The sequence below is a fragment of the Sebastes umbrosus genome, chromosome 2 (assembly GCF_015220745.1).
Source record: "Sebastes umbrosus isolate fSebUmb1 chromosome 2, fSebUmb1.pri, whole genome shotgun sequence".
NCBI classification, from domain to species: Eukaryota; Metazoa; Chordata; class Actinopteri; order Perciformes; family Sebastidae; genus Sebastes; species Sebastes umbrosus.
Window position 1 is genome coordinate 4,179,586 of NC_051270.1, and position 16,832 is coordinate 4,196,417.

The 16,832-nt window shown below is 40.0% G+C and overlaps 1 protein-coding gene across 1 annotated transcript; it reads left to right on the top strand.

The window, feature by feature from the left end:
• The first annotated feature begins 1,961 nt into the window (after window positions 1-1,961).
• On the top strand, window positions 1,962-16,558 carry pop4 (POP4 homolog, ribonuclease P/MRP subunit). Its single transcript, XM_037752172.1, has 7 exons — window positions 1,962-2,170; window positions 9,329-9,387; window positions 11,402-11,637; window positions 11,796-11,873; window positions 11,960-12,021; window positions 13,508-13,609; window positions 16,057-16,558. The coding sequence occupies exons 1-7, from the start codon at window positions 2,164-2,166 to the stop codon at window positions 16,191-16,193; spliced, it is 681 nt and encodes a 226-aa protein (XP_037608100.1). The 5' UTR covers window positions 1,962-2,163; the 3' UTR covers window positions 16,194-16,558.
• The last annotated feature ends 274 nt before the right edge of the window (window positions 16,559-16,832 follow it).

Consider the following 16,832-nt stretch of genomic DNA (forward strand, 5'->3'; position numbering starts at 1 on the left):
TTAAAAGTTGTTATGTCATCGTGTGATGACTGGTCAAAATGATTACATGTCTTTCACCATCAACCCTTTTTGTTTTCATTATGTAAAGCTTGTGTTTAAATGTTTGAACGGACTTCCTCCTCTGCCTTTCTGCAAATACATCATGAGACTACAGAGCTGTAGCAGATCCACCAGAGCAGCTTCAAGTGGCAATTGTAAAGTTCAATTCTGCAAAACATCTTCTGCTCAGACAGCTTTTTCCGTGAAAGGAGCGAAGTCTTGGAACTCGCTATCTGATCACTTGAAATTTGCAGCAAACTTTACAACTTTTAAGAGAGCATCCAAATCCTGTTTAATTCATCGACAAACCTGTACTCATGCCTAGTTTTTAAATGTAATGTTTTTAAATGTGTGCTTTATTGTATATATTTATTTTTTCTGTACCCATTTCTGTTTTAATCTCTTATTTTCACAAAAAGCCCTTCGAGGGATAGGTGTTGCAAATTAGCATCCGCCTTAAGCACTATGATACTGGCATCAGATAGCTGTTTTTAAGTTGTCTTTGTACATTGTATTCGTCCCTATTAAATAAATCATGAGAGATGTATTATAAATAGAAAATTCACCTTTGAGCTTTCATGTAAAGTCATATACAGTTAACAGAAAATGTGCCACAAAATGACAAAAACCCTGCAACAATAAAAGAACCTGCTGTAGCTCAGTGAAAGACGACTAATTGTTCTTCCTCGTCATAGATATTTATGGAATATACATGTATGTCTGACATATTTTTATAATTGAATGGATCATTTTTCATGTGATGCTCAAACGATGAAAAAATGTTTAAAAGTTGTGAATAGTATGACAGTTTCACTGAGAGTCAACTCATCAGTTTTGATTGACAAGACATGTGCAACTGGTTATTGCACTGACTCTTTGTGCCAAAACGGATGGAGCCAGGCTTCACAGTCACCTGTCAAACCTGTTGCATCGCTATATAAACAAGCACTGAAAATAATGGATCAAAAACAAATGAAATGGCACCACTGTATAATTCTGAAAAAGTATAAGTTGCTCAGTTTTGATAGTTTTTTCTTTTATCAAATTGATTTTTAAATGTGTGAACAATCTTGCCCCAGCTGTAATTTGTCCATATGTCACCAAATTGAATACCAATAGATCAACAAATGGTAACTGCAGAGTGACACAGCACAAAACAACCTTCAGGTCGGTCATCTTTTTCAGTAAAAGGAACACATTTCTGGAACGCCCCACCAACGGAAATAAAAATACAACCTGACCTGAAAACGTTTAATGAAAAGGTGAAACACTGTCTGAAACTAAACCAAACCTGTGATCACTGATTACTGATTGGGAACATACAGTACATATGTAAATTGATTGTAATGTACAAAGTTGTATTATGTGATTTTATGTAAGATGTGCTATTCTGTATTTTTTTTTTTTTTTATTATTATTTATTTTCTTCTTCTTAAAAGCCTAACCAGGGACAAGGTCTGCAAATCAGCTACGGCTAGAAGTCCTATATACGTTGCATCGGCTGCACTTTAAATAAGTGTAACAATGCCTACATGTATTGTCCCTGTCAAATAAACTAATAAATAAATTAATAAAAACATGTGTAATTTGCTTGAATGAATGACAAATTCTAATCTGTTGTGAACAAAAAACTAATTGTTTAGAGATTTGACATTATTGTTTTGAAAAAAAAAAAATTCTTATTCAAGAAATAAGAAAAACTGTAATTATAAAGTGCTGGTGATGCTGGTGATGCTGGTGATGCTGGTGATGCGTGGTGATGCTGGTGATGCTGGTGATGCTGGTGATGCTGGTGATGCGTGGTGATGCTGGTGATGCTGGTGATGCTGGTGATGCTGGTGATGCGTGGTGTTGACGGTGATGCTGGTGATGCGTGGTGATGCTGGTGATGCTGGTGATGCGTGGTGATGCGTGGTGTTGACGGTAGAGGGCGACGTTGAGCTTCACCCGGACTGTCAACCGGAAACTGTTCAGCAGCAGCAGAAGAAGAAGAAGAAGAAGAAGGAAGTGAGGCTGGTGTTACATTCAAAACAACACGTGTTGGTGTTGATCAGTGTTTCTGCTGTCAGAGCTGGTGTTGAATTTATAAACCGTTTTCTTCGGGAAAACAGCGAAAACGTGGAAATGGACGGTGAGTTTCATTGTCGAAGAGTAAAAGTAAAGTTTCAGTTTAAAGTAGACCTAGTTTATGAATGTTATACATCCATTAAACACCTCTTTATCAGTATAGTATCTGTGTAGGGCTGCTGGAGGAAGAAATAGCAAAACAGTACAACACATGGTTAAATTTATCACCAAATCTGTGTAACAAATGACTGTTGAGACATAATAGAGCATGTGGATGATCATCATTACTTCTATTATAATGTTCTTAACCCTTATACACCTTTACAATTAATTCTAATGAAATAATTAATGTTTATTTATGATTAATGACTAGAACAACTTGACCCTCAGTGCTGAGCTGCATCTTTAATTAAACTCCAGGTTCTCAGCTTTCAGATGATGAACACCATTTCTATGTGACATCTACTGTTGACCTGCTATCTCCCCCTAAAGACCCCCTGGACCCCCCTAAACAAGACTAAAACTGGTCTATTGTGGGTCTCAGAGGGTTAAATACCACAGAGCCATTGTCACTCTCATCAGTGCAGTGTTTAGTTGTTGTATGTGCTCATATGTATTGTTTTATTTTACCTCCAGTAACATTAGTAACCTCGCCATATAGGCTTTTGCTGAATTAGTACATAACACTTTGAATGCAGGGCTTTTATTAGAGTATTTCTACTTTTGACAGTTTTTCCCCACCAAAATGTAGCCCAACTTTGGAGCGTTATTTAGCCTCATGGATTCCTTAGGTTTTTCTAGTTTCATATGATATCTGTACCAGCACTCACTACACACTAGCTTTAAAACTGAACCTGCTACAGCCTCTGAAAGACACTAAAGTCACCTGGGATCCCATGGGTGTCAGAGGGTTAAAGGGACTATTTGTAACTTTCAGAATTGCTTGTTAACAGCGACACCTGTGGCCGTTTAGTCAACGAAAGTCAGCGTCGAGCTCGCGCCTTCTCGCTCTACATAGACATGAACGAGCATCGCTAGAAACAGCGAGGCGACACACGTCAGCTAAAACCACAATATCACTCTTTATTTCAGCTGCTTGGCAGTAATGTTAGCTGACCAGACGAAGGTCTCTCCATGAATCACTGCTGATCCTAGTGTCGGCTTTTCATGCCTCAGCACAGGCGGAGGCAGCAGGGCTCCGCAGCGAGTAACCGACCGCAGCCGGAGAGAACAGAGGAGACACAGGCAACCGGTCGGTAACGAGACGATAACGTTTCTCTCTGCAGAGTCCCGTCACTTCACAAGACACGGGAAACCTCTGTTGGTCTGGAGGAGCTGCAGCATTTATTTCTGCACAAACGTCCACTGTACATTCACTAGATATTCTCAGAGCTAAACTAACTCTTCTGCAGAGTGGAGTGAGCGCGCGTTCACGTCTAGAGGTGGAGCGAGCCGAGCGAGAACGCGCGCTCTGTGTGAGTGAAGGCAAGCAGGCAGAGGAGCAGAGGCAGCGGCCACACAAGAACGCGCATATGCGAGCGCGCATGTGTCCCGACCCGGTACATTTATACGCTTAACAAGTTTCAAACAGTCCCTTTAAATTTAGCACCAAATCTGTGTAACAAATGGTATCAACCCAAAAAATTACCGTTGAGACATAATAGAGCATGTGGATGATCATCATTATACTTCTATTATAATGTTCTCAACCCTTATACACCTTTACAATTAATTCTAATGAAATAATTAATGTTTATTTATGATTAATGACTATAACAACTTGACCCTCAGTGCTGAGCTGCATCTCAAATTAATCTTCATGTTCTCAGCTTTCAGATGATGAACACCACTTCTATGTGACATCTACTGTTGACCTGCTATCTCCCCTTAAAGACCCCCTGGACCCCCTAAAAAAGACTAAAACAGGTCTATTGTGGGTCTCAGAGGGTTAAATACCACAGAGCCATTGTCACTCTCATCAGTGCAGTGTTTTGTTGTTGTATGTGCTCATATGTATTGTTTTATTTTACCTCCAGTAACGTTAGTAACCTCACCATTTAGGCTTTTGCTGAATTAGTACATAACACTTTGAATGCAGGGCTTTTATTAGAGTAGTTCTACTTTTGACAGTTTTTCCTCGCCAAAATGTAGCCCAACTTTGGAGCGTTATTTAGCCTCATGGATTCCTTAGGTTTTTCTAGTTTCATATGATATCTGTACCAGCACTCACTACACACTAGCTTTAAAACTGAACCTGCTACAGCCTCTAAAAGACACTAAAGTCACCTGCGATCCCATGGGTGTCAGAGGGTTAAAGGGACTATTTGTAACTTTCAGAATTGCTTGTTAACAGCGACACCTGTGGCCGTTTAGTCAACGAAAGTCAGCGTCGAGCTCGCGCCTTCTCGCTCTACATAGACATGAACGAGCATCGCTAGAAACAGCGAGGCGACACACGTCAGCTAAAACCACAATATCACTCTTTATTTCAGCTGCTTGGCAGTAATGTTAGCTGACCAGACGAAGGTCTCTCCATGAATCACTGCTGATCCTAGTGTCGGCTTTTCATGCCTCAGCACAGGCGGAGGCAGCAGGGCTCCGCAGCGAGTAACCGACCGCAGCCGGAGAGAACAGAGGAGACACAGGCAACCGGTCGGTAACGAGACGATAACGTTTCTCTCTGCAGAGTCCCGTCACTTCACAAGACACGGGAAACCTCTGTTGGTCTGGAGGAGCTGCAGCATTTATTTCTGCACAAACGTCCACTGTACATTCACTAGATATTCTCAGAGCTAAACTAACTCTTCTGCAGAGTGGAGTGAGCGCGCGTTCACGTCTAGAGGTGGAGCGAGCCGAGCGAGAACGCGCGCTCTGTGTGAGTGAAGGCAAGCAGGCAGAGGAGCAGAGGCAGCGGCCACACAAGAACGCGCATATGCGAGCGCGCATGTGTCCCGACCCGGTACATTTATACGCTTAACAAGTTTCAAACAGTCCCTTTAAATTTAGCACCAAATCTGTGTAACAAATGGTATCAACCCAAAAAATTACCGTTGAGACATAATAGAGCATGTGGATGATCATCATTATACTTCTATTATAATGTTCTCAACCCTTATACACCTTTACAATTAATTCTAATGAAATAATTAATGTTTATTTATGATTAATGACTATAACAACTTGACCCTCAGTGCTGAGCTGCATCTCAAATTAATCTTCATGTTCTCAGCTTTCAGATGATGAACACCACTTCTATGTGACATCTACTGTTGACCTGCTATCTCCCCTTAAAGACCCCCTGGACCCCCTAAAAAAGACTAAAACAGGTCTATTGTGGGTCTCAGAGGGTTAAATACCACAGAGCCATTGTCACTCTCATCAGTGCAGTGTTTTGTTGTTGTATGTGCTCATATGTATTGTTTTATTTTACCTCCAGTAACGTTAGTAACCTCACCATTTAGGCTTTTGCTGAATTAGTACATAACACTTTGAATGCAGGGCTTTTATTAGAGTAGTTCTACTTTTGACAGTTTTTCCTCGCCAAAATGTAGCCCAACTTTGGAGCGTTATTTAGCCTCATGGATTCCTTAGGTTTTTCTAGTTTCATATGATATCTGTACCAGCACTCACTACACACTAGCTTTAAAACTGAACCTGCTACAGCCTCTAAAAGACACTAAAGTCACCTGCGATCCCATGGGTGTCAGAGGGTTAAAGGGACTATTTGTAACTTTCAGAATTGCTTGTCAACAGCGACACCTGTGGCCGTTAAGTCAACGAAAGTCAGCGTCGAGCTCGCGCCTTCTCGCTCTAAATATACATGAACGAGCATCGCTAGAAACAGTGAGGCGACACACGTCAGCTAAAACCACAATATCACTCTATATTTCAGCTGCTTGGCAGTAATGTTAGCTGACCAGACGGAGGTCTCTCCATGAATCAATGCTGATCCTAGTGTCGGCTTTTCATGCCTCAGCACAGGCGGAGGCAGCGGGGCTCCACAGCGAGTAACCGACCGCAGCCGGAGAGAACAGAGGAGACACCGGCACCCGGTCGGTAACGAGACGATAACGTTTCTCTCTGCAGAGTCCCGTCACTTCACAAGACACGGGAAACCTCTGTTGGTCTGGAGGAGCTGCAGCATTTATTTCTGCACAAACGTCCACTGCACATTCACTAGATATTCTCAGAGCTAAACTAACTCTTCTGCAGTGTGTAGTGAGCGCGCGTTCACGTCTAGAGGTGGAGCGAGCTGAGCGAGAACGCGCGCTCTGTGTGAGTGAAGGCAAGCAGGCAGAGGAGCTGAGACTTCAGTGTCCCGACCCGGTACATTTATACGCTTAAAAAGTTACAAACAGTCCCTTTTAAATTTAGCACCAAATCTATGTAACAAATGGTATCAACCCAAAAAATGACTGTTGAGACATAATAGAGCATGTGGATGATCATCATTATACTTCTATCATAATGTTCTTAACCCTTATACACGTTTACAATTAATTCTAATGAAATAATTAAAGTTTATTTATGATTAATGACTATAACAACTTGACCCTCAGTGCTGAGCTGCATCTCAAATTAATCTTCAGGTTCTCAGCTTTCAGATGATGAACACCACTTCTATGTGACATCTACTGTTGACCTGCTATCTTCCCCTAAAGACCCCGTGGACCCCCTAAAAAAAGACTAAAACAGGTCTATTGTGGGTCTCAGAGGGTTAAATACCACAGAGACATCATTACTTACGAATTGATTTTTTTCCCACCCCTCTCCATAACCAGTCCAGATTTTTAGCTCGTGGAGTTTTGGCCCCAAATTACTTGAAAACTGATCCAGGCAGCTTTAACAAAAGAAGTCAAACGTTAATTGTAGCTGCTGTACAAGAACTTTGCCTAAATAAAATTTCAAATGTTATTTGAAATTAGAAACTGTCCAATCAAAGAGTAAGTAAACAAGATAATGACTCTGACCCTGACCAGATATTCAGTGGCAGCTTTCAGTATGTGACAGATGTTGATACCAAAACGTGTTGAGACTCGACACCCTGCTGAACCAACAGAAGAAGACAATGTTCTTCTTCGTCTGGAACGTGACATAGCTCATCAGTCAGTGTCTGATCTTCTGGGGAGAAGTAGGTTAAGCTTTTGTTGGCTGAGATTTGTTGTTGTTATCAGTGGAGCGTAAACTATCTTTATACTTTCTCAGTCTAACTGTACTGAACAGTGGTGCAGCCGGTCCGACAGGTCTGTCTACTCTATGATAAGAATCTCTTTGATCTCCTCTTTGACATTCACGCGGTCACTTCCCAGGCATAACATCTGCTGTTCATACTTTGGATTTGGTTCCCTTGAGGCGGTGCAGTCTATGTAGTAAGGTTACCACAGGACATCTGAGATCCTCATTCATTAAAGTCAGAGAGAAGTATCTGTACTTATCATGCAATGGCTTATTCATCTCTTCAACACCGAGCCAGTCTATTTAACACATTTCAATTGTGGAAGCGGCAACTGTCTTTGCCGTCTTATTTGCTGGGGGAGGTGTTGGTGACGGCCCGGGATCTGGGGTGCTTCTGCTTTTTTTTTTCGAAATCTTGGAGGCATTTTTTGCCCTTTGATTTACTTTTTTTTGGAGCACTCCGAGATTTGAGAATGTCCTACACTGACCGGTCTACAGAATACAATGGTAGACTGAGAAGTAGGACTGGGCGATATATCGATATTATATTGATATCGTGATATGAGACTAGATATCGTCTTATAGTTTTTGGATATTTTAAAATGGCATAAGTGTTGTCTTTTACTGTTTTTTTCCTTTTTTTGTATATTATTTTTATTGACAAATTTTGATGACAACATGTAAACCAAACAAAAACCAAAACCCATAACCCAACTTACAAATTCACACACCTGCACTCACACACACCCACACACATTTACTCCCGGGGAGGAGTGGTACAAATAATTAAGAGAGAATTATCTAAACCGTGTGCCAAGTACAAATTAGAATCATACATGTCATTACATACAGTATCATTACCATGTGATTGTTAAATGCAAGCCGTCCATAACGGGGAGTTTTCAACAACAGAACAGAGAAAAGGAAAAACAAAACAATCCATATATGAAAACAAATGCTGTCAAACGGAGTCCTTCTGTTCCTGTTCCCCTAACCTACTTAGTCATTTTATCCACATCACTGATGATTATTTATCAAAAACGTCATTGTCGAAGAGAGAAGTAAAGTTTCAGTTTAAAGTAGACCAAGTTTATGAATGTTTTTGACCCATAATCCTGTCTGATAACCAACTCTTTATCAGTATGATATCTGTGCAGTGCTGCTGGAGGAAGAAGTAGCAAAACAGTACAACAAATGGTTAAAATTTAGCACCAAATCTGTGTAACAAATGGTATCAACCCCAAAAATGACTGTTGAGACATAATAGAGCGTGTGGATGATCATCATTATACTTCTATCATCATGTTCTAAACCCTTATACACTTTTACAATTAATTCTAATGAAATAATTAATGTTTATTTATGATTAATGACTAGAACAACTTGACCCATCACATTAAATATTTTGTAAAAGCACAAATAGTCAACCCTACACTATCGATGTATTTGGTCAAAGGGAGAGAAGGGAGCTTTTACCACAGCGGTGTTTCAGTGATGTGAGTAATGTTGAAATCCAACAACAAAGTCAACAGATTAGATGACGGTCCAGCTACAGATTTTTCCCCCTTCGTAGTTTCTTTGGCTTCTTTATCCGGGTTCTCACGCACTCTCTGGGAAACCAGATGTTTTTTTCGTACAGCTTTCCAGTCCCCACAACAGCTGGCTCTGAACTTTAGTTCATGAAAGAAGTTGGATAGGACAGCAATGGGGACATTTTCTAGTATGATTATACCGACTTTAGAGCTCAATTAGTCAATCAACTCTGACTCCATGGTTAATTAGTTAATAGGAAAAAATAACAGATGGACTAATTGATAATAAAAATAATAGTTAGTTTCAGCCAAAATGTACGTTTTGTTTGGAGGCAGCTTTAATATTGCTACTAGTAATAAGATAGAAGTTGTTGTTTGTTGATGAAGTTGAGTCTCTGAGGCCGGCTGCTGGAGTCTAATGTACGTTGGCCCAACAACCTCTCCTGCATTCTGGTCCAGCTTCTCAGTGAGTTGATCCGGTTGTGTGTAACACTTGTTTTGTTTGTCCCGTTCAGCGGAAGCACTTCTTCGAGCCCCGATTCCTCCGGATCTGGTGAAGCTTCTTGGTGTCAAGGTAAGCAGATACCTCTGAGTTCAGTTTCCAGTCATGTTGTGCAACTTTCCTGCAGAAAAGAGAGTGACACGAGATCTAGTGATGAAACAATTTGATGAATCGATTAGTTAAAAGTAAGTTAATCCGCATATTTTGAACTCTTTTGAGGATTTGATGCCTTCCTTCATTGAGTAAATGATTATAGTTATGATAGTAAAATAAATATCTTTGGTTTTGGACTGTTGGTCGGCCACAACAAGCCATTTTAAACTGGACAATCATAACTAGCATTTTTCACTATTTTCTGACATTTTATATTCGTTTATATACAATCATATATAAAAATACATTTGACCCTTATTTTGCTAAATTTATTTTTAAAATATATTTTTTAGGGCTGTCAAAGTTAACGCGATAACGATAGCTGTTGTTGCCTGTTGGGCTGCAGTTTGCCATGTTATGATTTGAGCACATTGTTTTATGCTAAATGCAGTACCTGTGAGGGTTCCTGGACAATATTTGTCATTGTTTTGTGTTGTTAATTGATTTACAATAATAAATATATTCATACATTTGCATAAAGCAAGAATATTTGCCCACTCCCATGTTGATAAGAGTATTAAATACTTGACAGATCTCCCTTTAAGGTACATTTAGAACAGATAAAAAATGTGCAATTCATTTGCGATTAATCGATATTATCTATTTTAATTTACAGCCTTACTATTAACCTAAATATTGAATAAATGTATATCTAACACATTGAATTAACCGCTGTAGACTTCTTAATCTGACACACTTTATTTTTCACGAGTTACTTGATCCAAATACTGGATGTCCTGGTTCAAAACCATTAAGTTGGTAAGATTCAATTATTATTATTATTATTATTATTATTAGGCTATGTGATATGAATGAAAGTTCAACTGGAGAAATGGCCTCCTGTAATTGATGTGAGGCGATCAATTAGAGAGAGCACTTTAACCAGACAACAGACACATTTAATCTGGAGGTTAAACTGTTGCTTGAGAACAAAACAGCAGTAAACCAGTACGAGTGTTAAGCTCTCTGTGGTATTGGTCTTATTCCAACACAGTCTCACGTGAAATAGTCAAGACATTTATTCTATTTGATTTGTGTACGCAGACACGAATTTCCCTTTTACTTTGTGACGCTCAGAACGACTTTCAAACACTTTTTCCTACGAATGTCCAGCAACACGTGACGCATGTGTCAATTTCCTTTCCAGTCTTTTCAAAATAAAACTACTCCGTTAGGTTTAGGAAAGATCGTGGTTTTGGTTTAAATTACACCGGAAGTGCCGTAACTTATGTATGGAAGTTACATGACAATAACAATAACTTCAAAATACTGGATGTCCTGGTTCAAAACCATTAAGTTGGTAAGATTAAATTATTATTATTATTATTATTATTAGGCTATGTGATATGAATGAAAGTTTAACTGGAGAAATGGCCTCCCGTAATTGATGTGATTAATTTGCGATTAAATATTTTAATCAATTGACAGCCCTAATTTTTTTGCATTTGTTTTAATCTGTAGTTAACATTTGTATTTATTTGTTAGTTTATTTAACTGGGATAATGCAGATAACCATTGTTAGACTGGATTACAGGGACTGCACATAGCTGAAGCTAATGGGAAAAACAGATTCAGGATAAAAACAACAATGATTTAGTCCTCTAAAGTTTACTCTTAAAATGTTGATGTTGATGCTTGATAGTAAACTTTATTGTCCAAAAATGTTTCATTATATTATCTAATTTATATTTGTTCTCACAAATTTGAGGGATTATTGACAATAATGATAATTGGGAAAATAAAGGAATATCGGCTGATATATTAATCTCTTTTTTTCACTCTTAATTATCATTATTTTAACCTCAGACAGGCTCTACTAAACCTACTAACAGTTTATTTCAAAAGCTTGACCAAACTGATTAGACTGGATTAAAGGAAATCTACGTTTCTCACATCTCTGTAAATGTCTTTGGCGTCATTGTCTCATTTCCAGTCTCAGACCCAACGTAAAGCAGAGGCCTTCACCCAGGCCTTCCTGAAGAACAGCCTTCAGCAGCAAGCGCGTGACGAAGAAGGTCTGAAGAACATATTGAGTTACAAGGCTCTGATTCTGGGCTACGCCAGGCCCAAGAAGGACAAGTCCAAGAGGACCAGCAAGAAACCCAAAGGACTGAACGCTCGGCAGAAGAGGGCGATGAAGGTCTTCCAGATCAAGCCTGAGCACCAGAGGTTGGTGAGGAAGGAATCTGAAGGATGGGACGGTCATTGAAATGTGTTTGAAACATTCATGGTCATCATGACTGCATCCAAGTGTTCTCGTCAAAATTGATTGTGTTAGTCAGTTGTTTTCCTCCTCAGCATCACCGTGTTTATCATCATCACTGTAGGTACGAGCTGTTCCTGCCTCTGCATGAACTCTGGAGACAGTACGTTATTGACCTGTGCGGCGGACTGAAGCCAACGAGGTAAATCAGTTTTTAGAGCTCCACAGATGTGAACCCTTGACGTTCCTCATTAACTGCTTAACAAGTCTTTTGTTTTGTTTTTACAGTAATCCACAGTTTGTGCAACAGAAGCTTCTGAAGGCAGACTTCCATGGTGCCATCATCTCAGGTAGATTTTTAGTTTTCTCAATAATTAACACCACGATGACTTTAATCAGTATCATTGTCTAGAGCAGGAGTCACCAACAAGAAGCCCGTTTCTGAGTGGCTCGCCAAAGGTTCAAAGAATATGTACATAAATGTGATAATGCAAAGTCACTTTGTAAACCTGTTTAAATTTCGATCCAATCAAATTCACAGACATCTCTTCTGCCACAAAATTATTATTTTCCTATCGGCTTTCAATTAAACAAGATACGCTGCTGTGACGCTGTAACATTAGGTGATGTTCGCAGTCTAGCGAGCACCAGATTTGACAATGACCGCAGGAAATTACCTATCGTAATATTGCAATACCGCACTATTGAGAAGCCAACCGCAGGGGATGGCAAGCAACCGCCACAACCGCTATGTTTACGTTTTTTCTTTTTTTACTTTTATTTACACTATGCTACAAACACCAGCAGCGTGACGAGGAGCTGAGCGTCTATTCTGCACACGTTTGGTGTTTTTTTTCTGGTCGGCGAGAGTTGAAAAACATTCAACTTTTGATAAAACGCTGCGCTCGTCGCCGTCCAATCACAAATACCACAATGACCAACCGTCACAGTCCACATGTGGGCTACAAGTGCTGAACAACAACAACAACAACAATGGAGGATAAATTATTACACACAGACCCGCGGGTCCGTCCTCTCTCCCTATACGTGCTTCAGCCGTCCTTTCATCCAGAGCAAATCCTCTACCGTCTGCCGACATTTTTACTTCTGCGGATATTCCATATCATAGCAACCGGACGCAACCAAAGTGTCCCAGCTGAAAAAAACGCTTCGCCTCATTGCACTTCTTTGTTCTGCAGTTAACAATAAACAACTATTTAATTAAAAAATAATGTTTTTAAACTGTCATCATTGTTATTTAAAAAGCAACAATATACCTAATAATAATAATAATAATAATGCTTATTTATTTAGCACAAAAATCAGGATAAATTAAGTAATTTGCAAAAAAACAACAACAAAAAAAACTGCAATGTTATCGCATATCCTGCTGCTGAGCCAGTCATTGTTACCGCAAGGGAAATCCTTTCACCGTGACAGCCCTGTCGCTGTCCAGTGTTTGGAAGACTATGGTCATTTCAGTCGATATGAGTGCTGTGTTGAACGTCTGTATGAAGGAGAGAACTATCAACCCTCCATCTCACAGCCTGGTTGAGATACGGCAAGATTGTGACCTTTAGTACAGCGTGAATGTGTTATGTGACCTGATCTTATCATATTGATCGATGTCAGCTGCGCTTTTATCGTGAAACCATACGAGTACGTGTTGTCTACCTGATGATCAGTTTACCTTTTTTTTAACAACATTGATGTGAGCTGATTGTGGCTCAACTCCTGATCACTGCTTAAAGCCTTAAATCATCTGGATGCATTTCTCTGAGCACGGACTCAGCTGTGACAGCATTGTACTAATAGTTTGTTTCTTTTCTCTCACAGTGGTCCGGTCTAAATGCCCGTCATATGTGGGGACTACAGGGATTCTAGTCCAAGAGTTCAAACATGTCTTCAAAATCATCACCAAAGAAGACAAACTGAAAGGTTAGACAGCTGGACGTGTGTGTGTGTGTGTGTGTGTGTGTGTGTGTGTGTGTGTGTGTGTGTGTGTGTGTGTGTGTGTGTGTGTGTGTGTGTGTGTGTGTGTGAGACAGTACATTTAATAACACGAGACAAGTTTACCGCTAATTTCTTCTCTGCTCCGATCACCAACACTCGCCACTCGGATCCCCTACTTCCTTCTGGCCCAACATCTTAGGAGGAGATGGCCTCCTCTGACTCAAAAAACATATAACTGCACCTTTTATTTCCGTTTACAATCATTTGCATAATGTGTGTGGGGATAAAAGATGAAATTTAAAACCTATTGTTGCTGCGCCAAAAAAGCAGTGGAAACAAAAACAGTGGAATTTTCCGTTGTCATTGCTGGAAAAGCACAGGTGTAATCTGATAGCATCAAAAACAACCGCATTCCGTTCAGGTGAGCTCGGTCCTGGCTCCAGGTATTGTGTGGGCTGGCTCACTTGTTTGAAACTTGTTGGAACTGAGCCATCGTCAGCAAAATGTGTTTTTCCTGCTAGGTCACGTCTACAATCTGTCAAACTCTCTGTCGTGGAAAGGTTCTATTCATTGCATTGATTGATCATTGATAACACGCATTTAATGTACCGTAATACAGTATGATTCAATATATAATGATTTCAGCAATATCAGCACCAGTGTCCTGCAAGCCTGGCGGCTCGTCGGGCCTAAGTCGACCCACCGCCAGGCCTGAGCATCGGGGGAATTATGCATTTTGAATATGTTTTTTTAAAACTAAAATGTGTTATACAAGTAGTAAACTCCTTTAAAGCTGGAGTAGGCAGGTTTAACGGTCACTATATCCTGACAGTAGTGCATGAGACAGGTAATCTGAAAAAGATCACGTGCCTCGGTGTCCTCCGGTGTCCTCCGGTGCTCCTAATGGCATCTGCAGTAGTTCACAGACCAGAGGAAAACAACCAATCAGAGCTGAGCTGTAGCCTTGCCATCTCTGAGCAGATATTTAGCAACAACAGTAGGACTTTTTTTTACAAATCTTCTTTATAGCTGAGATCCAGGTTGCTCGACAGTACCTGTGAGGGTTCCTGGACAATATCTGTCATTGTTTTGTGTTAATTGATTTCCAATAATAAATATATACATACATTTGAATAAAGCAGCATGTTTGCCCACTCCCATGTTGATAAGAGTATTAAATACTTGACAGATCTCCCTTTAAGGTACATTTTGAACAGATAAAAAATCTGCAATTAATTTGCGATTAATCGATATTATCTATTTTAATTGACAGCCTTACTATTAACCTAAATATTGACTAAATGTATATCTAACACATTGAATTAACCGCTGTAGACTTCTTAATCTGACACACTTTATTTTTCACGAGTTACTTGATGTCCTGGTTCAAAACCATTAAGTTGGTAAGATTCAATTATTATTATTATTATTAGGCTATTTGATATGAATGAAAGTTTAACTGGAGAAATGGCCTCCTGTAATTGATGTGAGGCGATCAATTAGAGAGAGCACTTTAACCAGACAACAGACACATTTAATCTGGAGGTTAAACTGTTGCTTGAGTGCAAAACAGCAGTAAACCAGTACGAGTCTTAAGCTCTCTGTGGTGTTGGTCTTATTCCAACACAGTCTCACGTGAAATAGTCAAGAAATGTATTCTATTTGATTTGACAGTCAGCTACATTTCACTCACAACTGAAAACAACAGCATGTTAGACTGTTATTATTAACTCTGAATGAATCACATTACATTTACATTATGGGGCAGGCTACTCCTCCCAAAACACATGTAGGTCTAGAACTCCTTTTCAATTTGGAGCCAATAAACACATCTGTTTTAAAAAAATACTTTTTCCTTCTTAAGATATGTCCCCTTGCTACGACGGAGTATTAGGGCCACATTGAGGGGGGGGGGGGAATCGGAGATTTCGAGAATAAAGTCATAACTTAACAAGAAAATAAAAGTAATTTCCTCCTCCACAAGAGAAGCAGTTTCCCCATCAGGTCAATGTGGTTCTTTCTTCAGAATAAAAGCAGTTTGTTGCACAATCTTTTCAAGGTCCTGATACTGATGATAATACGGTGCCAAAAGATGAAGTATTTCGTTATCTGTGAAACCGATACTAAAGTATAACTTCACGTTCCTCATCTTCACACAGGCGGCCTGCTGCTCTAGTAATACTCCGTTGTACCTTACATTGCCAATAGAAAGAAAAGAGGTAGAATCATGTTTTGAGTGGAGCATCCCTTAATAATACGGTGATATAATACCGTCACCGCAAAAAACAAAAGAAATACCGTGATATACATTTTGGGTCATATCGCCCACCCCAACTTGGACAGTGTCTGTCTGAGCACTGGTTTGATGTCCGTGTTAATGATTCATTCCTCTGTTTGTTTGTTTCCCTCACCCTCCACTTGTTGTGTGACAGTGATCCCTAAAAGAAACAGCGTGTTTGCAGTGGAGATCAACGGCTTCGTCTCCCACATCTACGGCAGCAAGTTTGAGCAGCGAGCCAGCGAACGCTCCGCCAAGAAGTTTAAAGTGAAAGGAACCATCGACTTGTGACGTGTCTACTACAGGAGGCGGTGACGCACTTCTACGCCCTCTATCGGCAGTCGGAAGGAACTTTAACAGCGGTGGTCAGTGTGTAGCGGATGCATTGTGGACATTTACTGTATATGAGACTGAAAAACAACATCTGGAAAGTTATATTTCCGTTTTTGGTTCCGTTTACACCTCGCTGAATATGGATTTTACACACTCAGGATTAGTTTACTTGTTATGGGGAGTTCTAAGCAGCCAGCGATAATAACGCGTTAACGCAAATTCGTTTTAACGCCACTAATTTATTTAACGCATTTACGCAACTTGCGTTTTTAGGTTGTAGCGGGCTCAGTTTTAAAGCTGGAGTGAAGCTTTTCGTGAAGGAGGCTAAATAACGCTCCAAACTTACGCTAAATTTTGGCGAAAAAAATCTGTCATGGTCATTTTCAAAGGGGTCCCTTGACCTCTGACCTCCAGATATGTGAATGAAAATGGGTTCTATGGGTACCCACGAGTCTCCCCTTTACAGACATGCCCACTTTATGATAATCACATGCAGTTTGGGGCAAGTCATAGTCAAGTCAGCACACTGACACACTGACAGCTGTTGTTGCCTGTTGGGTTTGAGTTTGCCATGTTATGAGCATATTGTTTTATGCT

Excerpts from the sequence above, each read along its gene's own strand:
- pop4 (XM_037752172.1), top strand. Across the intron at positions 11,638-11,795 it reads ATCAAGCCTGAGCACCAGAG|GTACGAGCTGTTCCTGCCTC; the intron begins GTTGGTGAGGAA and ends TCATCACTGTAG. Across the intron at positions 11,874-11,959 it reads GGCGGACTGAAGCCAACGAG|TAATCCACAGTTTGTGCAAC; the intron begins GTAAATCAGTTT and ends TTGTTTTTACAG.